The 22,812-nt window shown below is 61.0% G+C and overlaps 1 protein-coding gene across 1 annotated transcript in view; it reads right to left on the reverse strand.

Moving 5' to 3' along the window:
• Positions 1–13,188: 13,188 nt before the first annotated feature.
• Positions 13,189–22,812, reverse strand: part of COL28A1 (collagen type XXVIII alpha 1 chain) — a gene marked incomplete at its 5' end in the record, with an annotated part of 45,525 nt that continues 35,901 nt past the window's right edge. The window contains 8 exon segments of the mRNA XM_052001646.1: positions 13,189–13,804; positions 14,824–15,073; positions 15,991–16,147; positions 16,337–16,573; positions 16,668–17,025; positions 19,137–19,326; positions 21,184–21,335; positions 21,907–22,461. Of these exon segments, the coding sequence (XP_051857606.1) occupies positions 14,828–15,073; positions 15,991–16,147; positions 16,337–16,573; positions 16,668–17,025; positions 19,137–19,326; positions 21,184–21,335; positions 21,907–22,461 (1,895 nt within the window).

Here is a 22,812-nt window from a genome sequence, read left to right on the forward strand (position 1 = left end):
CAGGTAAGTGCATGTCTGGACAGCTCAGCTTGCATGGGGGGGTTGGGGAGGGGAGAGGGGAAGTCGGGCTTTTGAAGGTCCATAAACTGGACCAACTGGCTTGAGCAGGACGAACAATCCCAGTTCCGGCGGCTGGGTGGGGCGTCAGGCCACGTGATCGCAGGACTGGAGGAATGGTCCCAGGGGCAGCACTGGGGTGGGGGTGGGGGGGCTCGAGGCCATGGTACAGTGTCTGGGGGGCGGATGAGAACGGGAAGAAGGGGCCAAAGCTGGCAGGAGGGAGGCTGACCCCAAGCCGGGGCTTCCCTCCTGGGAACCCCAAAACCGCTTCCCTCAGGCCTTGCTGGGAACGGCCACCCCTAGAGATCCCGGGCCCTCTCCTCTCCTCCCAGGAGTTGTGCTCCGGACCAGGACTTGGCAGCTCCTGGGCGCACGGGCTTCTGCTCTCCCCCGACATACAAAACCCCCAGATTTGGGGAATGGACAGGTGCACATCCACTGCCCTGGGGGGGCCAGAGGAGGAAAGAATGGAATGGAATTGTTCCCGTCAGTGGTACAGCCAGACTGTGTGACCCTGGTCAAGTCACTTAACCATTGTGCGCTCAAGTCGGCCAACACTCAGACCCCAGCCTGCTCCCCTCTCGACTTTCCGTGATTACTCGGGGGACTAAGGGACCAAAGCCAGCCAGCCCCTCTCCGCAGCCAAGCAGCAAAGGGGTCGCTTGGGAGGAGGCTTAACCTCTCTCCAGCCGGCCGGCCCTGGGTGCCGGCGGGTGCAGCTGCTTCGGCAGCCCCCTCCCCATCAAAGGCCCCGCCTCAAGTTTGGGGCTCTTGCTCTCTCGCCTTTTTAAAGCCTCTTTCTGATTGGCTTTGATTTCCTCTATGAGCCAGGGCTCCGGTGCCCCCGGCTCTAGACCCAGGCCCGCTCGCCACCGGCTCCGGTGCCCCCGAGTGGGCCTCCCTGGCCCTGGCCCGCTTCCCGGGCTGGGCTCGCAGGAGGGCAAGCTGGGATCTTGGTGACCCGGATGCCGGGAACCCTGTATAAACAGCGTAATTGCAGGGCTGGGGCCTCTCCAGAGCCGGGCCGTCTCGGCTCTGTGCCTTCCGATCCTTCCTAAGCCCCGGACGCTTTCGGGACACGCCGCGCCCTCCCTCCCTCGCCCCGGGTAATTGACAGGCGGCAGCTTGAAAGGACCGGGCGCGCCCTCTCCCCGCGATGGGTGGTATCCCCTTAAGTACACAGCGCACACCCCGCTATTGAGGAGCCGCCGCAGCAGCCAGACACTTCCCTGAGCGGCAGCTGGCTGACTAGGAGCTGGCCCCCTGGGCAGTGCTCTGCAGTGCCCTCCCCCTCCTCCCGAGCCCCCAGAGAAGGAGAGTGTGTCCTTCTCCAGCTCACGGTACAGATGGGGAAACTGAGGCAAACGGAAGCGGCTTGGCCAGCAAGTGTCTGAAGCCGGATTTGGACTCGGGAGTCTGCCTGACTCAGCTCTGCCCGGGCACGGGTGTGAACAGAAGGGACTGGGCTTCCCCTTGCATGGCCCCAGGCAGCCGTGGGCTTCATTGGAGACCCCACAGCCCTCCCCCAGCCCCCTCCCCCCCGCAGAGAGGGGCTGGCTGGCTCTGCTGCCATCCTCGCCCCCCGCGGGCTCCCGCTTTCCCTGGGGCCATCTGGGGCAGGCGGCCTCCCCTCTAATGACTCCCGTGGTTCACTTCCAGGCCCGCCTGTCATAAGCTGGGGATGCTCAGGACCAGCACCCCACCCCCACCTTCAGGCCCTTCCAGGGGCAGAGCCCCCCTTTCTGGCTCACTTGAGCTGCCTCCCTGAGCTTCCTCACAGGAGGAGCCGTCCCAGGCAGAATGAATGGACTCTCCCTCTCGGGAGGGCAGCAAGGAGAGGCTGCCTGACTCCTTGGGGGCTGGAGGGGCCAGGGAGAGGCTGAATGACTCCTTGCGGGGCTGGAGGGGCCAGGGAGAGGCTGGAGGGGCCAGGGAGAGGCTGCCTGACTCCTTGGGGGCTGGAGGGGCCAGGGAGAGGCTGGAGGGGCCAGGGAGAGGCTGGAGGGGCCAGGGAGAGGCTGGATGACTCCTTGCGGGGCTGGAGGGGCCAGGGAGAGGCTGGAGGGGCCAGGGAGAGGCTGAATGACTCCTTGCGGGGCTGGAGGGGCCAGGGAGAGGCTGGAGGGGCCAGGGAGAGGCTGGATGACTCCTTGGGGGCTAGAGGGACCCTCCCAAATCTCAGGTTCCGTGACTCAGTGTGAGTAGGACCGGCGGGCCTCTAAAGGTCCAGTGACTCCCTCCGATTCCCCAAGGAGGGCTGCCCAGGGGCCCCCCCTGTGCCGGGGAGCCCGCTCTCCTTGTGTCTGCCCGTCCTGGCTGCTCACGGGTAACTGCCGCTTCCTTCTTTGTGGAGAGGAAAGCTTTTTTCTGCCTAGGGCCGTGACCCTGCGCCCCACTAGTTTATAGGCTAATTACCTTTATAGAGAGAGGGCTGTAGCCGAGGGGGCACAAAGCAAGGCTCTAATTATTCCTTCTCAGGAGCCTTGTTAGATTCTAGTCTGAGTCCAGTCTTTTTAATTCTCCTGTGACTCAGTTTCCTGACCTGTAAAAAGGGCAGCCTGTGGGCAGGGCAGCTCCTCCCTTCCGATATTTGACTCAGGAGGAAGTCCGCCCCAGGAAGGAACTTGGAGCTTCTTTCCCCTCCTGGGCAATGGGTGTGGGGGTCAGGGACGGGCAGAACCAGCACAGCCCGGCAGCTGTTTGCCAGGTTCTGAGCTGTGCCCTCCCATAAGAGACCTCCCATTAGGAGAGTGTACACACACCCAGTACACAAACACTCACACTCACACAGACACACACACAGTCACACAGACACACTATACACACACAAACACTCACACTCACAGACACACACAAACACTCACACTCACACAGACACACACACACACACACACAAACACACACACAGACACACACTCACACACAGACACACACACACTCACACACACACACATCGAGCCCTTCCCTCCTCCCATCAGGCCTCCGAGTGCCCGGAAGTAACCTTGCAGCGCTGGACGCCGCTTCCCTGTGCCTCCGTGGGGAATGCATGGATTGTGGGGTGCACGCGGCTGCATGGAGGCTGAGGGCGCATTAGGCGCGTGAATGTGCGCCGCACGTACCAATGTATGCACAGCCCAGACAGCGGGAGGGGGCTCAGGAGCGAGGCCTGCACTTCTCATGGAGCCCAGGAAGCACCGAGGCCGTCCTGGGGGAACTCTCTCCCATCCCGGGCCGGATAAGAACAACCTGCCAATAAGCATTTATTAAGCGCTTGCTGTGTGCCAGAATCACCCCACAATATGATCCTCAAAGGCTACAGAGCCTGAGTCTATGATTGGGATTCGAAGGGAGGACACAGTCCAGCAGCATGAGCCTCCTCTCTTTGGTCCCTGGGAGGGGGGAAGGCCCAGGGCAGGAGAAGGTGGTTGTGGGGGGAGGGGATCAGAAGGACGTGGCCTCGAGGCCGGGCCCGGGAGGGTTAGAGACCACGGGAACGCCGGCCATCTGGCCAGGGGGAGGCACCAGAAGTGGCCATAGCCCTGTTTGCCCAGGGTGGTCCTGCCCGCTTGTCGGCAGTCAGGGAGACAGTAAAAAGGATTGAATGTTAAACACACAGTGACTCGGTGAGTCATTCTCGGTGATCTGGAAGGCTCCAGGATCCCGCCAGGCTGAGGGAGGGCTTAGAGCTTTCGGAGAGACGGACACTTGGGACGGTCCCTGGATGTCCTTCAGCCAGGACCACAATCCCTGGGCTCGGCCCGGAAGGGCCCCCGGCTCGGGCCGGACTCACAGTCCCGGTGTCCCATTGGCCACCGAAGTCCCGCCCCCCCCCCCATCATGCAGGCTGGTTCCAGGAGAACTGCGCCCCGGGACCATTCCGGGGGGTGTTCCAGGAGGCCGGGCCCTCGGTCCTTCAGGGGACCTTTGGGAGGTGGGTGAGGAGGAGCTGGCCCTCGAGTCTGGGGACAGAGATTCGGGTCCCAGCTCGGAGGCTCCTCGTGTCTCCTCCGGAAGCCTCAGTTTCCTGCTCTGGAAAGAGGGGAGAGCCCTGAGGTTCCTCCCCCAAATCCCAAATTCTGCCCATCCCTTTCAAGTCTAGGATTTAGAGCTCCAAGGGAAATTCCTGTGCACCCTCTGAAGCCCTTCTCCAGGTCGCTGGGGTTCCTTCAGGTGCTGGTGCTGAGATCCCAGGCCTGGCCCCGGGGAGCTCTCGGCCGCCGTTGCCCGGCTTGGGAGGGACGTGAGGAGGGGGGCTCGAGCTCGCCGAGGGTCCTGCTATCGGGGAAGGCGAGTGTGCTCCGGGATCGTGGGCTGGGCTGGGACAGAGGGCTCTGGCTCAGCCGTTAGAACCACAGTTTCCTGGCTCTTTCACCTCCTCTACCCAGGTGGCTGGCACTTCCTAGGGTGGCACATACATACACACACACACACACACGCATGCACGCCCATACACACACAGAGACGCACATGCACACACACATAAATACACGTGCACACATGGACACGTGCACACACACCCACACACACATAAATACACACGCGCGCATGCACGCCCATACACACACAGAGACGCACATGCACACATAAATACACGTGCACACACGGACACGTGCACACACACACACAAATACACATGCGCGCATGCACGCCCATACACACACACACACATGCACACACACATAAATACACGTGCACACACAGACACGCGCACACACGGACACGTGCACACATACACATAAATACACACACGCGCATGCACGCCCATACACACACACACACACATAAATACACGTGCACACACGGACACACGCACACACGGACACGTGCACACACACACACATAAATACACACACGCGCATGCACGCCCATACACACACACACACATGCACACACACATAAATACACGTGCACACACGGACACGCGCACACACGGACACGTGCACACACACACATAAATACACACGCATGCACGCCCATACACACACACACATAAATACACGTGCACACACACGGACACGTGCACACACACACATAAATACACACACGCGCATGCACGCCCATACACACACACACACACAAATACACATGCGCGCATGCACGCCCATACACACACACACACATGCACACACACATAAATACACGTGCACACACGGACACGCGCACACACGGACACGTGCACACACACACATAAATACACACGCATGCACGCCCATACACACACACATAAATACACGTGCACACACACGGACACGTGCACACACACACACAAATACACACGCGCGCATGCACGCCCATACACACACACACACATAAATACACGTGCACACACGGACACACGCACACACGGACACGTGCACACACACACACATAAATACACACACGCACATGCACGCCCATACACACACACACACACACATAAATACACGTGCACACACACGGACATGCGCACACACCCCCACACACACCCCCATACACACACACACACACACACACACACACACACACACACGCGCATGCACGCCCATACACACACAGAAACGCACATGCACACACACACATAAATACACGTGCACACACGGACACGTGCACACACACACACATAAATACACACACGCACGCATGCACGCCCATACACACACACACACACACACACACATAAATACACGTGCACACACGGACACACGCACACACGGACACGCGCGCACACACCCCCACACACCCCCATCACACACACATGCACACACACATAAATACACACACATGCACGCCCATACACACATACACACACATGCACACACACACACATGCACGCCCATACACACATACACACACACACACACAGAGTGTGCGGACCTGGCGAGTGCAAGTCGCCAAAAATCATTCGGAGAGGCTGGTTTTCTTCAGACAGAAATCTCCTCTCTCCTGGTCCAGTAGCGGTCTCTCCTCCAGCAGAATGGCGGGAGCTGTCGCCCCCAGCTGAGGGCGCCCCTGGGAGGGCGGCTCAGGGCAAGGGGGTCTGCACCAGGGCGGGCTTGGATCAGCCCGTTGCTCATCTTTTCAATCCGTTTCTGCGGCGCTTGAGGAAAAGGAGAGAAATCCCTTCATTTCTGTTGTAGCCGCAGACCCCGTTGTTGGCTTCTCGGCCTGCCTTGGTGCAAGCAGCACAGGGCTTTTTAGTGGCTGGAGGAAGCCGGTCTCCTTCTATTGACTGCTTCTCATTAAGGATAATTAGCAGAGAATAAGGACAGTCGAGGTGGGGGTGGGGCAGAACACGTCACACAAGGGTTAAACCAGAGTTCATTGGCCCCAACAAACTGGGGGGGGGGGGTGTTGAAGGAAGAGGGAGGTGGAAGCTGCAGCCAGGTCCGGAGCACGGCCGCAGGGCTCCTGGCTGCTGGGGGGGGGGGGGTTGGATAGAGCTGTAAGAGTCAGGGAGGGCCCTGAAGCTGTGACCCCGAGTGACGGGAGGGCAACAAGGAAGGGGAATGATGGGAGCGTGGCTCCTCTGTGGAAGGAGAGCGGGGAGCTCCTCTGGTCTCAGAACTCTCTGGCCCTCTCCGAGGGTCCCAGGCCCGGGAGAAATGGTTTCTGGTCAGGAAAAGTCAGCAAGCGCTTATTTGGGACCGACTGTGCCGGGCACTTTGGCGTGGGTGAGCTGCCCGGGGGCATCCTGGGTGACGTCCCGCGGGCTGGAAAGCGCAGATGAAAGACTCAGGCCCGAGCGATGCTGGTTTGGGAGGATTCCCAGCCCCCGAAGCTCCGGGCCACGAAGCCCCTGTGAAGCCCGGCCCGGGGCGCACATTACCGACGCGGGAAGCCTTGGTCCCGGCCTTCCTAGCTCCGGCCCGGCCGCCTCTGCCTGTTTGGCCACAAATCGGGGCCCAGCACTTCCTGGGCCCAGGAGGCTGGCAGCACCCGTGAGGAGCTCATCCCAAGGAGGTGTATTTATCCCTGGCCGGGCAGGCCGAGAGCCGAGTGAGCTGGCACAGCACTCGGCAGCCGTGGGGGTCCTCCCGCCGCTCTCCTGGTTGGCTGCATGGCCTCCTCAGCCGGAGAGGTCACACGCCTGTCCCCCCCCCCATTCTTGCTTCTCCCAGCAGGGCCCCTTCCCCCACGTGGGCCGGACAGCCTGGGAGGCCACTCCCACCAGCAGCCAAGGCCCAGAGACCCCCCACAGGGCTGGGCTTGTAGGATGGGGCTGAGCCCAAAGCGGGCCGGAGGCAGAATCCCCCGCCTCGAAGCACTCTGCCCACCTTCCTATTCAGCTTCCTATTCAGCCTGGACGCCAGGAATCTCTCCCCCAGGACGATTGCTGAGGCCCCCCTGGCAGGGGCAGCCAGTGGGGGCAGGGCCAGCCTGGCAGGGGCCCCGACCAAACTCAGTCCTTCGGTTCCAGGTCCAGGGACAGGGCTGTCTCCCTCCCCCCCCCTTCCCCCCAGTGCAGCATTCAGCAGCTCCCTGGGCCTTCCATCTCTCGTTGGGGATTAGCAGATCCCACAAAAGACGGATGACTCAGAGCCCGGGGATTGGCAGGGGCGATTAGCCCTCGCAGGCGCCCGCTGGGCCGGCTTCCCTACCAGGTGTGTGCTCCCTGAGCTCCCCTGAGCCGGCACAACAGGCTTCCCAGAGGAGGCGAGCGCTCCCGTTAGAGCCTCCTCCATCCCTCAGTCCTGGCCCCCCCGCGTGCCATGCCAGCTTGGCCACGGAGTGAATGGGCCACGGGAATGGTGACCGAAGGGAAGTGCCATGAACAAAGTGCCAGGCGACAGAGGAGAGCAGGGGACCTGCCTCGGGCGGGATTTGTGCCCCTGCCCCATCCCATCCACAGGGCCCCAGATATGCCCTCAGGCATTGGCGTGACTGTAACTGCTTAGGAGCCCGCCCCACGGGTATGGCCGTCCTCCCCAGAAGCAGACCTGGGTGAGAGGGCAAGGCAGCAGGGCTTCCGCCCCAGCCTCCCCAGGCTGGCCAGGCCCAGCTCCCTGCCCGGCCTCCTGCGCCCCATGACAGTGTCTGATGTGGCTGATGCCAGGCGTGGAGGCCCCGGCCCCAGTCAGTGAACAGTCCAGGCCTGCTCACCCGACACGATGCGGCCTGCCGCCGGTGGGGAGCGGCTGCCGGGCCGGGGGAGCGGCTCCCATCTTCCCTCCAGCGCCTCCTGGCTGTGGGACTTTGCCTGGCTGTGCTCACCTGTAAAATGGGGACCACGTTGTCTCTCGGGACTGGAGCTGCCCCCTGGAACTCCCAGAGCGTGACAGGACCTTCCCCAGTACGGCCCGTGCAGAAGGCTCAGATCCTGGGGGCTCAGGTCCAGGTGGGGGGATAAAGGCTACCCTAGAACCAAAGTCCCCTCAGATTCAGCAGCCGGTCTAATGCTATGAGATGTCCCCTAATGTGAACAGCCCCCTGGGACCTCTCAGTGAGGAAAGGAGAGTGGGGGGCCTAATGAAATAGACTCTCCAGGACTCAGCATTTTAACCTTGGGCTGGGGCCCTTGCCGGGGAGCTCCCCTGGCTTGTGCCCGGCCAGTGAGAGGCAGAAGCCTCCGTCCTCCCCGGTCCCAATCACCAACGGTCTTAGAGTGGCCTCGGAGGTTGGGCTGGTGGGCACAGGGGGCCCAGACCTTTCTTTGGTCTGACAGGGATCTGTGGGCAAGTGGGCCCAGGTAAGGAAGGGGCCTCAGGGCAGGGCTTCTGCCCCACCGGTTCTTGCTGGCCAGTGCCACGGGGGACCAGGGCACGTGGCCCAGGGGCCTCGGCCACAGACACCTCAGTCTCCACTGGAACATTGTCTTCTCTCTGACTGGCCACGGACAGAGTACCAGGGCCCCCCAGATGATGGAGGGAGCGTGGGGAGGATGGCGACCAGGACAAGAAAAGTGGGCTTCGGAGGGAAGAGTCAGGCCGAGTCCTTTGGGCTGCGTGGAAGCGTCCAGAGGAAGGATCCTGCCAACTGCTGAGTGCCGGCCTCCTCCCTGCAGATGGAGACCAGGTCATGGCCTGTAGCCAAATGAGGTGGCTGGGGGAAATGGGAGAGAGAAAATGGGAGAGACGGACACACTGGATCAGAGAGAGATGAACAGAGAGGTCACCCATGGAGACCCCACTGTGTGCAGCAGAGGGAGGGAGGGCCAGACCAGGAGACTGAGCTGGCTCTGGATGCTGGCCCTTTCTGCCCATAGGGGACCCACTCATCTCCCCCTTCTCTCTCATCTTCTTAAAGGATGTTTTTCTTGAGTTTCAGTGATTCCAATCGGACCAAAAGTGCTAAATCGAGTAGATGACTAAGTGTTTTCCATCGCCAGTGTTCCAACAGGGTGGAGCGCAATCAGCCCCTGGAGTCGAGCTAATTCACGAAACTAAAATGAAACCGGTTATAATTAAAAGTCTCATTGGAACTCAGACAATTCAGCACTAGTCAGAGTGTCCAGAGCTAGTGGGAGAAGTGGGGAGGTAGAGAGAGCTGGCTTTATTTTTTCCAAGTTGTAATTTGTATTTATTTATTTATTTATTTTTAGAGTTCCAAATTTTCTCCCTCTCAATGAGAAGGCAAGCAGTATGATATAAATTACTTGTGTGGAGTCATGCAAAATATTTCCATATTAGCCATGTTGCAAAAACAAATAAAAAAGGAAGAAAAACACAGGAAGCAAAAAAAAAAAAAAAAAAAAAAAAAAAAAAAGTATGCTTCACTCTGCCCTCACAGTCCTCTGAGAGAACTCAGAGTTCTCTGGGGGTGGAGAGCATTCACGGTCCTTCAGAATTGTCTTGAAGTTTGATTGGAGCATGGAGGTTTTTTATAGTTGATCATACAACGCTGCTGTTACTAAGTTCAAGGTTCCTGTGCTTTTGCTCACTTTACTTTGCATCAGTTCATACCAGTCTATCCAGGTTTTTCTGAAGCCGTCCCACTCATCAGTTTTTCCAGTGCAATGGTATTCCATCACCATCATACACCCCAATTTACTCAGTCAGTCCCCAATTAAGGGTCATTCTCTTTTCTTTTTCCCATTCTTCACTATCACAAAAAGAGCTGCTACAAATAGTTCTGCAAAAAATAGATCCTTTCCCCTCTCTTTAATCTCTTTGGATACAGACATGTGGTGGGGCAAAGGAATATGTACGGTTTGCTAGTCCTGCAGGATTAGTTCCAAATTGTTGTCCAGAAGGGTCGGACCCGTTCACGACTCCATCAAAATGCAGTGACCCCATTTTTTCACTTCTCCTCCATCATTTACCGTTTTCCTTTTATATCATGTTAGCCAATTTGCTAGGCACGAGGGGGCACCGTGAAGTTGTCTTAATTCATCTTTTTCTATTCAATAATGATCCAGAGCATTTTGATGTGACCATATAGTACTGATTTCTTCTGAAAATTCCTGGTTTACATCATTGACCATTTATCAAGGGAGGGGGTGAGGGGATGGCTCTTCTTTTTACATATTCCACTCAGTTTACCATCAATTTTAGAAATAAGACCTTGGTCAAAGAAATTTGCGGTAAAAAAATTCTCCCATTTTCCTGCTTCCCTTCTAATTTGGCTACATCAGTTTTAATTTCATGGAATCAAAATCAAAAAATGACACAATGCTCGGTACCTCTTGTGTAATCATAGACTCTTTCAGCCATAGAGCTAACAGGTCGTTTATTATTATTATTATTCCATCTGGATTCGGACAAAATCAGTTTCTTCTCTGGGTAGGACGGGCTTTTCCATCTGAAGTCCTTCAGGGTAGTCGTGGATGATTGTACTGCAGGGAACAGCAAAGTCATTCAGGGCTGCTCATCCCAGAGCACGGCCATTTCAATGCCTACCGGGCGTCCCGCTTTGCTGGAGTTCACGGAGGACTTTCCAGGTTGGTTTGTGGTTTTCCAAGAGCATTCTCCCAGGTAACATTTTCCCCGCTCTCCCAATCTGCTGAAGGCGTCCCTTTTAATATCCATGCTGATTTTTTCTTACTCTATGGGGTGCAATAAGTCTAAGCCTAGTTTCTTCCGAATTGGTTTCCCCCTCGCTACCTAGCTCTCCCCTTTCGGCACTTTTGATCCCTTCTTCAGCGAACACCCGACTCTCTCCCCCTTATCCCCTGGCTCCTTCTCCGTTCTTTGCTGTCACATCGTGTGAATCCTTACCTAAGCTCTAAGTCCGTCCTGGGAACCTAGATCTGGGGTTCCCAGAGGCCTCTGGGCTCGCTCCCGGCCAGAGTGACTGCCGCCAGCCTCTGGGCAGAGATACCGGCGCTGATCCCGCGGGTTTGGGTGTTCCCGCCGCAGTTATACCGTGGATCAGCGCGGCTTTGGTTCGGTTCTCATCGGGAAGCCCCGGAGGGGATTTCCCGCGCCCCTTCCTGCTAACTGCGAGTCTGGCAGGCGGGACGGCGGCCGAGCCCGGGAAGTGCGGCTTTCGGGACTCGGAGCGCCCCGGCTATTTCTCCGGCACGTGACCCCCCCCAAAAACCTTTCCACTTAAGCCGCCCACTCTCCCGCCTTTCTCAGAAGCTTCCGGGGCAGCCGCGTCCGGGAGAATAACGTGCACTATGACTTCGGGGCTCCCCAAGCGGCCGCTCGCCGGCCGGCCCGTCGGACCTGCAGCTAGAAATGAGTTCCCATCCCAAGGAGCGCCCTCAGCCCGGGGGGGACGGATTTTGCTGGGGAGGAGAACCCGGCTCGCGGGACAGAGACGCTTGTCTCGGTCCCCTGCTCTGTGCTGTGTGGGTCAGAAGGATCTGGGGAATCCCCGTGCCCGTCCATCTGCCCCCAGCAGAGCTCAGCCAGCCCCGGAAAAGCACAGCGGCCCCAGCCCCTGCACCCCCATCCCCGGCTCCCCGGCCCCGCCCGCTTCTCCATCCCCACCCCCGCCTGGCCCATCGCTTCCCTAGAGCGCCTCTCGCTGGGCACTTGTTTCATGGTGTAGGAGCAGCAGTCTCCCAGCCGAGTGGGCAGGGGGCAGAGGGAGGGGAGGGCCACCCCAAAAGTCCCCCGGGGAGGGAGGGCAGGCTCTGCCAGGACTCCGCTGGCTCTGGGCCTCGGGCAGCTTCTGGCAGCCCAGCTTCAGAAAGGCCCGGCTACCTCCCCCCACCCCCCCGCGCCCCCCATCCCCCGTCCCCCCCAGCAGCCGCGAGGAAGCCGGCGGCTACACCTGCGGTCACAGAGGACCGCACGCCCGCTCACTGCCGGGCTCTGCCAAGTCTGAGGGGACACGGGGGACACGGGAACCAGGGCAGTCACCAGAGCCCGACGCCCCCCAGTCAGTCCCCCCAGAAGCCCGGCCCCAGGCAGCCTCCCCGAGGGATCCGCGCGCCCTTAGAATAATCAGCTTTTAGAGAGCAGCGCTGCTCCCCGGGTCCTCTCCAAACCGTTCGGAGCTCACACCGCGGAGGGGCTGCAGCACCGGTGTCCCCAACCCAAGCCTCGCCCACCAGGCCCTGTGGCGCCACCGTGTGCCAGGGGAAGGCCAGGGGAGGGGGGCACTAACGGGGCCACACCGGAGCCCTGAGCGCCGGCTTCTTTTCGAGCCCTCCGAGGGGCTGCGATCGCCTGCACTGGAGCGAGCGTCCGGGGGAGGACAGCCCATCACGGGATCCCGGTGTGGACGTGCGGGCACGAGAGGGCGCTGCTCTCCGGGAGCCGCTCCCCTTTCTGCGCCGCACGGCCCCGACCCGTGAAATGAGAGTCCGGACAAGGCCGGCTCTGCAAACGGCCCTGCCCCGGTCTCGTGGCTGGGAGTCCGGGAGTTCGGGCCCCTTCCCTCCGAAAGGGGACACAGGCGCTCCGACCTCCCAGCCTTCCTCGGCGGCGGCAACTGACCAGACCGAGCTGCGAGGACCAGGAAGCCAATGGTCTGCCGCAGGGTGGGTCTGGGAGCTCCCTGGGGACGCAGGCTGGGACCCGACCTTGCGGGCCGCCTGGGCCTCAGGGGTCCTTGCCCAAGCCCCGCCACGGAGCTTTCCCGGACAAGCCCAGGCGCCTGGCTGCCGCGGCCAGGGAGCGCCAGAGCCGCCTCGAGTATTGGGACTGTTTTCCCTTTTTTGAATTCAGATCAATTTCCTGAGCATTAAGTAAGCACCTACTGAATGCTCTGTAGCCTGGTAGGTGATGGGATACGAGACAAAAAGGGAAGCGTCAGTAGTCATGGCCAACAAATACGTATTTAATGCTCACACACAGGAGTCCATCAAAGCAGAAGCAACGGGGACCTTTAGGATTAGATTGGGGGGGGAATCCAGCACCCGGGAGGGGGGTCGCCCTCGGATTACCCGGGAGCCTGCTTGCCTGAGGGAGCTTCCACCCCAAAATCCGGCCTCATTTTTAGGGCGGGGCACAATAGGGCCCCGCCCAGGCTTCCCAGAGCCTCCAGGCCAGTTCAGATAATCCGGTGAAGCTTTCCCGGAGGGTGGGAGGGTCACACGGGTTTGGGGGGTGCTAATTGACAGCTCAGATGCTTTCCTCCTTCCCCCCCCACTCCCGCTGTAACCACAAAGGGAGGCTCTTTGGACACAGACTGCAGGCTGTGAGCCTCTGCCCCTCTGCCAGGCTGGGAGGGGGAGGGGGGACCAGGGGCTCGGCTCTTGTCCTCCCTCGCCTCCTCCCCAGCCCAAAGGTGCCTCCCAGAGCGGCGGGGCTCCCAGAATGAGGTTTCATGGTGTTTCTGGTAACAGCGTCCCCGGTGTGGCCGTGGTGACCAGAAGGTGGCGGGAGGGGGCGGGGGGCAACCGACGGCCGCCCCGCATCCCCTTCAGACAGCTCTGTGGGGACAGAGAGCGACAATCAGCATCCCCACCCCCACCGGGGCCTTCCAGTGGGCTCTGAAGGGCACTCACACTCATCCATGCTCACGCTCACAGTCACACACACACACGCACACGCTCACTCACACACTCTCTCACGCCCAGGTTAGGGAGACCCCTTCCTGCCAGGGTAATCTGCCCCCAGCAAGTCTTTCTTTGGCCAAAGGGAACCTTCTGACGGGAACTCCTGACCTCCTCGCCATCCCCGCCTCCCACTGTCTCCGCCGGGCAGAGACAATCCCCGTCTCTGGGCTGGACCGGCCGCCGGCTGCAGTGAGAGGTGGGCGGAGGGGGGGCGAGGTAGGGCCTGGGCCCAGCCCGCGACGGGAGGCAGAAGAGGGCGTGGCTGGGCCCGATGGGAGGTTGAAGGGGGCGCGGCTCGGCCCCATGTGCAGAGAGAGCCTAGTCAGCTCAGCCCGCGGGAGGCATTAGGGGAGGCAAGCGGGGAGGAGGGCGGGGAAGGCAGCGGGGAGGAGGGAGGGGAAGGCAGCCTCCTCGGGGGAATGGCCGGGCTCCCGGGGCCTCTCCTATCCCGAAGAGCCTTTTCTGCCTGCGTTCTGGAAGGAAGGGGGCGCAGGTGCTTGGCCGCTAGGCCCCCGGCCCCGGGCCAGCACTTCGCCAGGCTTGACCCTCCCCGCAGCCCCGGCAGGGAGATGCTAGCACGAAGGGGAGGGCAGGGATTTGCCCCCGAGATAGGAAGTGTCCTAGGCTCCTCTGAATAGGCCGGAGGCGGCCGTTCGGGACTGGGCCCCGCCGCCAGAGAGCCCCCAGTGGACGCTCAGTGCTGGGGAGGAGGAGGAGCCGAGGTGCCATTTCCACGCCCTTCCTCCCCCAGCGCCAATGTACTCCTCCCACCTCCACCCTGGGCTCCTTGGGCTGGGGGCGGCCCAGCAGCCTCCGGGCCACGAGCAGACAGTCCCGGTCGCTCCCCCCTTCCTCCCCCCCCGCCCCGTGAGCAGCCCGGGGAGCACACTCACCCCCTCATCCGCGCACGCAGGCTCTGCGACACTCCTGTTCGCTGTTGAAGCGGTTGCCGGTGCCGCCGCAGCCGCTGTACCAGAAGCGGGCACACGCGTCCACCTCGCGGTCGTAGTACCAGCGCACCACGTACTCCCCGCAGTCCCCCGGCCTCAGGGCTTCCAGGCACCGGGGACCTAGGGGCCGAATGCAGGGCGTTAGCTCCGGGCCTCGGCGGCCCTCTCCGCGCTCACACCCAGAAGGAAGCGGCTCTTAGCGGGACGTGGGAACGGTTAAGCAGGGCAAGGGCGCTGGGGAGCCCAGCTAAGCGGTGCCCGGCCTGCAGACCCAAGGCCAGCGGGGAGAACGGGCTCCGGTGAGCCCCCAGAGGGCCAGGGCCTTCCTTAGCGGAGAGACGGCCTCCGGGACACACGGGCGCAGAGGGAGGGTGCGGAGGGGAGGGGGTGGGGGTGGGGCCCACGCGCCAGGAAGCAGAATCCGGCTCGAGTCCTGGTGCCAGGGTTTGTTTGCGAGCCGTGTGACCCAGCTAAGTCCCCCCACTTCTCTGGCTCAGCCTCTGCCTCCATAAATAATGCCGACAACTCTGCCCCAGGACGCGGAGGAGGAAAGTTCTTGGGTCACTGCAGAGACGGATGGAGCCTTCCTGAGGGCCGCTAACCGTGGCCCTTGCGTTATCTTGGAATTGGGGCCCAGTGACTTGTTCAGAAAGAGGGGGCAAGGAAACAAGCACTTACTCAGCTCCCCCGTGGCTGGCACAGAGCTAGGGCTTTGCAGCATCCTCTCGTTTGACCCCCACAGCCTCCCCAGCAGGGAGTACAGGGGAGGAAATGGAATCAGAGCCTGGAGGATTTGTCCAGTCAGACAGCCTCTAAATCACCAGGGAAGATGGCCTCTAAGTCATGGGGGTGGGGGCAGACAGCCTCTAAGTCATGGGGGTGAGGGCAGACAGCCTCTAAGTCATGGGGGGGGCAGACAGCCTCTAAGTCATGGCGGGGGCAGACAGCCTCTAAGTCATGGGGGCAGACAGCCTCTAAATCATGGGGGAGGGGGCAGACAGCCTCTCAGTCATGGGGGAGGGGGCAGACAGCCTTTAAGTCATGGGGGAGGGGGCAGACAGCCTCTCAGTCGCGGGGGCAGATTTGAAGTCGGCCTTCTCAATCCCAGACCCAGCGGTCTGTCCATGGTGTCACCCAGTGGGAGTGAGTTATGAGCCGGGTAGGGTGGGGGCTCAAACTGGGTCCAAGGGCCGTGGCTTTCTGCGGCTGGACACGGGAGGATGTCGGCTCCTCATGGGCGGCCACGTGGGGAGACCCGTCCCTCCTCCTGTTCTCACAGGGTTGGGACTTTCACAGAGATGGGAGCTGATATTCTCTGGAAGGAAACTGCCAGAGGGTGCTCGTAATGCTTCAGGGTTTCGTGAAGTGTCTGAGCCACCGTGGGACAGTTTGCTGGGTGTAGTTACAGTGAGAATCGGGGCTCCCTTTTGTAGCACGAGGATTGGTCACCTATGACCTGGTAGCTAATGAGGAAGAGCAAGCTTCTAGTGTCCGAGGGTTGGCCGTGTGACTGGCATTTTCCAGGTATTCAGCAGGCGGTAAATATTTGCCCCTTGCAGTGATAGGTTGCAGTTTCTGCCAATCAGTCTGACTGGGTGATTCCAGGCGGCGGTGACTTGGTCTTGGGTACCGCTGCCTCCCTCCTGTGACAAAGCCGGCGACCCCGCCGCGTTCGCTGTGGACGTTCTTTGGTCTGGCGCCCGGGCTCCCGGGGATGTCGCCCACACGGGGCCTTTTGATTCCCCTCGCGGTCCCGAGCCATCCTGGGCTCCGTCTTGTTATCTTACCGCCGGATGGATCCGGGGACGTCTGCCTTCTGTGGCTTTTCCCGTGGCTCCTCTGGGAGCATTTCCGCAGCCTTTTGCCTTCTCCCCCCAGGCTCTGACACGGACCAGCCGCCTCTGCCTCTTTGACAAAGGTGTCCACTCGTCAGAGCCGTCCGGGCTCGAGTCCCGTGCTCCTTGTTCTCCAGCGGCTTCTCTTTCCTCTCTAACGTTCCAGACATGGGATGCTTGTCACTGATGGGTTTGAGCTGCCGCCGGAGGCCCGGCTTTGGCCACGGGAAAGCTGGACGCACTCCCCAGGGCTCAAGCCCACCAGAAGCCGAAAGCCAGCGAGTCCCCCCCACAGCTCGCTGGGCCCTGCCTGGAGAGGAGGAGGAGAGCCAGCCTCGGGAGGCCCAGGGGCCGTGTCTAGGACAGCGATGGGAGTAGCACCGGAGGGATGGCCGGCCCGGTGGGGACGAGGGTGTGCAGACACAGCCCCCTCCCAGCCCGGTCTCTGGGAGTCCCCCCGGCAGGAAGCCAAAGCAGAGAAGCGAAGCCGAGAGCCGGCATCTGAACCCAGCGCCACCTTCTCTCCTGCCCTCACCCCCCACCTGATGCCAACATCTTCTTGCCAGGGAGGACTGTCCCGCCCAGGCGGCTCCTCCCCCAGGTTCCTTCTTTTAAAATCACAGCAACAGGCCTAGTTTTCAACATTCACCCTCGCAAAACCTTGTGTCCCAAATTTTTCTTCCTCCCTTCCCTGCATCCTCTCCCCTCAACAGAAACTAATTCAATGTTAAACACGTGCATTAATAGACATATTTCCACAATCATGCTACACAGAAAAATCAGGTCAAAAAGGAAAAAAAGAGACATAAAACAAAATGCAAGCAACAAGAAGAGGGAAAATGCTGTGTTGTGCTCCACGCTCAGTCCCCACAGCCTCCCTCTGGGCTCTCTCCATCATAAGGTCATTAGAACTGGCCTGGATCATCTCACTGGTGGAGAGAGCCGCGGCCATCGGACGGAACCGATCATCGCCTAGTCTGGTTATGTACTATGATCTCCTGGTCCTGCTCCCTTCCCTCAGCATCAGTTCCTGGCAGTGTCTCCAGGTCTCTCTGAAATCCTCCTGCTGCTCATTTCTTACCAAACAATAATAATCCCTAACATTCATATACCACAATTTAGCCAGCCATTCTCCCATGGATGGGCATCCATTCACTTTCCAGTTTCTGGCCACTACAAATAGGGCTGCCACAAACATTTTGGCACATACAGGTTCCTTTCCCTTCTTTAGTGTCTCTTTGGGATATAAGCCCAATAGAAACACTGCTGGATCAAAGGGTATGCAGAGTTTGATAACTTTTTGGGCATAATTCCAGATTGCTCTCCAGAATGGCTGGATATGTTCACAACTCCACCAACAATGTATCAGTGTCCCCGTTTTCCCGCATCCCCTCCAACATTCCGCATTATCTTTCCCTGTCACCTTAGCCAGTCTGACAGGTGTGTAGTGGGACCTCAGTTTTCTTTTCTTTTCTTTTTTTTTTTGCTTTTTCTCTGAGGCAATTGGGGTTCAGTGACTTGCCCAGGATCACACAGGTAAGAATTGTTAAGTGTCGGAGGCCAGATTTGAACTCAAATCTTCCTGACTTCAGGGCTGGTGCTCTGGCCACGGCACCACCTAGATACCCCTGAGTTGTCTTCATTTACATTTTTCTAATAAATAGTGACTTAGAACATTTTAAAAAATATGACTAGAAATACTTTCAATTTCTTCATCAGAAAATTGCCTGTTCATAGCCTTTGATTATTTATCAATTGGAGAATGGCCTGAACTATTATAAATTTGAGTCAATTATATGTTTTAGAAATGAGCCTTTTTCAGAACCCTTGGATGTAAACTTTCCCCCAGTTTACTGCTTCCCTTCTGTTGTCTGCATTGGTTTTGTTTGCATAAAGCCTTTTTAACTTAATATAATCAAAAATGATCCATTTGCACTTTATACTGTATCTAGTTCTTCTTTGTCCATAAATCCCTTTCTTCTCCACAGACTGAGAGGCAGAGTAGCCCTTGTTCTCTTAATTTGCCGAGTATCAGCTTTTATGTCTGAATGTACGGACTCATTTGACCTTATCTTGCCATAGGGTGACAGGTACTGGTCAATCCCTTGTCTCTGCCGTGCTGTTTTCCAGTTTTCCCAGCAGTTCTTGTCAACCTCCCCGTAGCTTTCTCAGAGGGGCTGGACACCCTTTTGTCGGGGACGATGGGCCCGGTGACCTATGGGGGATTCTGGGGGTCCCGACCCCTTGGCCCATGAAGTTTAGGAACAGATCGCCTCCCGCCCACCCCCCCAAAGAGAGGAGCTGTGGACGCTCTTCCTCCCCTCCCAGTCCCCCTCAGGATGAGAGAAGCGGGGTTCAGAGCGATGGCAGCAGTCGAGCGCGTTGCCGGTGGTTTCAGAGGGGACAGAAGGGGCCCCTCACCTCGGCGTGCAGTCCCGGCGGTGGGCTGCGGGCCGACCGCGCCCTGCTCCCACATCCCCCCGCCAGCCAGGGGGCCCGGCAGCGGCCGGTGGTCCACAGGCATCTCGCTTGTTGTCGCCACCATGGAGACTCCGCTGCTTTGGGACGGAAAAAGTCCGGGTCCTTCGTCCTGGGCTCCTGGAGGACCAAGCTACGGGAAAGCGGAGTCAGTCCCGGCCTCTCCTCCCTCCGGGGGGCTTCCACCATCCCAGAATGCCTCTGCCCCTGGCCCTTCCCTCTGCCGTCATCCATCAGTGACCACTCAGAAGCGTCTACTCGGGGCCAGGCCCCCTGACCGCACGGGCAGGACAGGATGGCCCCGGAGAGACCCCTGGGAGGGGCTCCACTCCAGGACCGCCGGGTCTCACAAACACACCTGTCCTGGGGCCTCCCAGGGGGGCCGCAGGCTTATGGGGGGAAAGCCAGAAGGAGGGGGCTCCCGGCTTACGGGGGCACAAGCCAGAGGGAGGGGGGCTCCCGGCTTACGGGGGCACAAGCCAGAGGGAGGGGCCTCCCTGACCTGGGAGTCAGCCTCTGTTCTCCCTCGGGCGCACTTTCAGTGAGTCATCATGGCTGCTCAGCCCTCTCTCCACAGCCGCCCCCACCCAAACTGACCGCCAGCTCCCAGCCCTGCGCTCATCCAGAGAAGGGCAGGGGCCTCCGGCCATTACCACCCGCCACAGTGGTCAGCCAGTGGGGGAAAAGCCCAAGAGGCGAGACAAAAGCGTGGCACCCCAGACCGTGGCCCTGCTGGCAGCTGGTCTAGAACTCTGGCCCTGCTCACAGCGGGTCTAGAACTCTGGCCCTGCTCCCAGCCTGGTCTGGAACTCCTGCCCTGCTGGCAGCCTGGCTGGCACTGCCCAGCGCCTGGGCACACGCCACCTGTGGCCAAGGCTGGCGGGGTCGGGGCAGGACTGTATACCTTCCTCTCCTCCTTCCCCACACCCTCAGCATTGCCCTTCACGGGGGCCCTCACGTCCAGCAGAGGCGGACGAGGTCTCGGGGTTCGGCCTGGCTTTGCCCCCGGAGCGGAGGAGCCTCGGCCAAGGCCCGAGGCTGGGGCTCCGGGACAAGAAGAGCCCGTCCTGGCTGGTCGGCAGCAGCCCCGCGCCCCCCAGCTCTGTGCCCGGCCCAGGGTCCCTTGCTCTCAGAGCCGCCAGCCAGTCCTTCACCACGGCGGGGGGGCGAGGGCGAAACGGCCCTGGCTCCCGGGGAGCGCCCGACGCACAGGCCAGTGAGTGCTGAAGGGGGGACAGCCCGGGGGCCCCAGCATCTGGGTGACGGGCTCGCTTCTGCCAGGGAAGAAAAGAAGTCGGGCCGGGGGCTCCTGGCCGGGGCCTCGGGACACAGACAAAAGGGAAAGTGGGCACAGGAGAGGTCCGGGGGTGCCCGGGAGCCCCTGCGCCTGCTCCCCCGCACAGACCCCTGAGGGCAGGCCCACTTAGCTTTTGTCTTGTGCCCCAGGGCGTCCCGGCTGGGGAGAGGGGGCGAGGACAGGGCCCCCTGGGGCCAGAGAGGGGGCTGGAGGCGGGGGAGGAGAGTGTGGGAGAGGACGGGACGGTGCGGGCGGGCGCGCTCAGCTGACCAGGGCCGCTGTGACCCCTCCCTGCACACAGCCCCTCTTCTAAGTCACTAACACAGTCAGAGAAGTGCCAACAAGCCTCGAGGGGAAGCCAGTGCCCGTGGGCATCTAGCACCCGTGGGCACCTGGCACCCATGGGCACCTGGCACCTGTAGGTGCTTAATCAATGCTGGGGACCCTCTGACATCTCTAGGACTTCCAGCAGGCTCTCCTCAGTTTGCTCAGGAAAACCTGAGGAGAGCTATTCTTTAAGGCAGGGTCCGTCGGTGGACTAAAAAGCATTTATTAAACTCTTGTTGTATACCTGGCTCTATGCTAAGGCAAATCCACAGTCCCTGCCCCCAAGTCTCCCCCCCCCAAAAAAAACAACAAGCCGGCCAACAAAGGGACCAGGGACAGCCACCAGCCGCCGGGGGAGCCGCTCACCGCCTCCGCGCTCTCGGCCCCTGTGCTCTCCGCGTCCGGCGCGGCGCTGGGAGTGGGCCCGGGGCCACGGTGGAGGGCCGGGGACTCGAGAAGTTGGTCCAGGTAGGAGTCGACGTCCTCGCAGATTTTTTGGAACAGTTTGTTCTCCAGGGCTGCCAGGGGAGACGGGAGGCTGGTGAGACCCTCTCCGGAGGGAGGGCCCCGGACGAGGGAGGCGGGGAGGCCTCCGGGCAGGGAGAGCCGCTGTCCCGGGACCAGCCGCCCTTGGCCCAGGAGGACCCGCTCTGGGGCAGCCACACCCGGCCTCCCCGGGCCCTGCTCTGCCTGGGGTGAGACCTCGGGGCCGCCCCCTCGGGCCGTCCCGCCACAAAGCGGCTCCCCCACGCCCAGTGGGGGGGGGGGCTTATGCATAAGGGAGGGGCTGGAGAAGGGGCCGCCCGGGGACCCCGCACAGAGAAGGACAGGAAGCCCCGGCAGGCGTCCAGCTGGGACACTCCGGGCTCCCGGGGCTCCAAGGGGGCGGTGGCTGTGGGTGCCGGGGAGGGCCCGGGGCCTCAGGAGGAGGTGGGAGGGCCTCCCGTGGCCCGTTTTTCAGAGGAGGAGACGGCCGGAGGGACGCCCTTACAGCCCAGTGTGTGCCGGCCCCGGGCCGTCGGCCGCCCCCCTCCCCTCCCTCACAGAGGACCCCCGGGAAGGGCGGGGAGCGGCCGGGCGGCCCCTCACTCGGCAGGGTCAGGAAGTCGTCGATCAGGTAGACGTGCTCGCTGTCGGGGTCCGAGGCGATCAGGTCCATCTCCCGGCGGAAGACCTGGAAGTCGGGGTCCGAGGCCTTGGCCACGCCGATCACGAAGAGCTCCACGCCGGCCGCGTCGGCCGCCGCCACCACCTCCTCCAGGCCGGCCTCGTCGCGGGCGTCCGCCTGCCCGTCGGTGATGACCAGGACCACCTTCCTGACGGCCGGGCGGGCGGCGCGCAGCATGGCGTGGGCCGCGCGCAGGGCCGAGGCCGTGTAGGTGCCCTCGCCCAGGTACTGCATGGCGGCCAGGGCCCCCCGCAGGCGCTCCCTGCCCGAGAGGCGCCCCAGCTCCGCCACCACCTCCACGGCGCGGCTGTAGTTGATGAGCCCCACGCGGGCCGTGGCGCGGTCGGCCGACACGCGCTCCACCAGCTTCGCCACGAAGTCCTTGATGAGCTCGAAGTTGGCGGGTCCCACGCTCTCGGAGCTGTCAATCACCAGCACCAGCTCCAGGGGGCTCTCTCTGCACTGGGCCCCACAGCCTGCGAGACCGGGGGGCGTGAAACTGGGGGGCGTGAAACTGGGGGGCCATGAGACTGGGGGGCCGTGAGACTGGGGGGCGTGAGCCTAGGGGGAGTGAAACTGGGGGGGTGAAACTGGGGGGCCGTGAGACTGGGGGCGTGAAACTGGGGGGCCGTGAGCCCGGGGGGTGTGAAACTGGGGGGCCGTGAGCCCGGGGGGTGTGAAACTGGGGGGCCGTGAGCCCGGGGGGCGTGAAACTGGGGGGCCGTGAGACTGGGGGGCCATGAGACTGGGGGCGTGAAACTGGGGGGCCGTGAGCCCGGGGGGCGTGAAACTGGGGGGCCGTGAGCCCGGGGGGCGTGAGACTGGGG

This window comes from Antechinus flavipes, chromosome 5 (assembly GCF_016432865.1).
Source record: "Antechinus flavipes isolate AdamAnt ecotype Samford, QLD, Australia chromosome 5, AdamAnt_v2, whole genome shotgun sequence".
In the NCBI taxonomy this organism is placed as follows: Eukaryota; Metazoa; Chordata; class Mammalia; order Dasyuromorphia; family Dasyuridae; genus Antechinus; species Antechinus flavipes.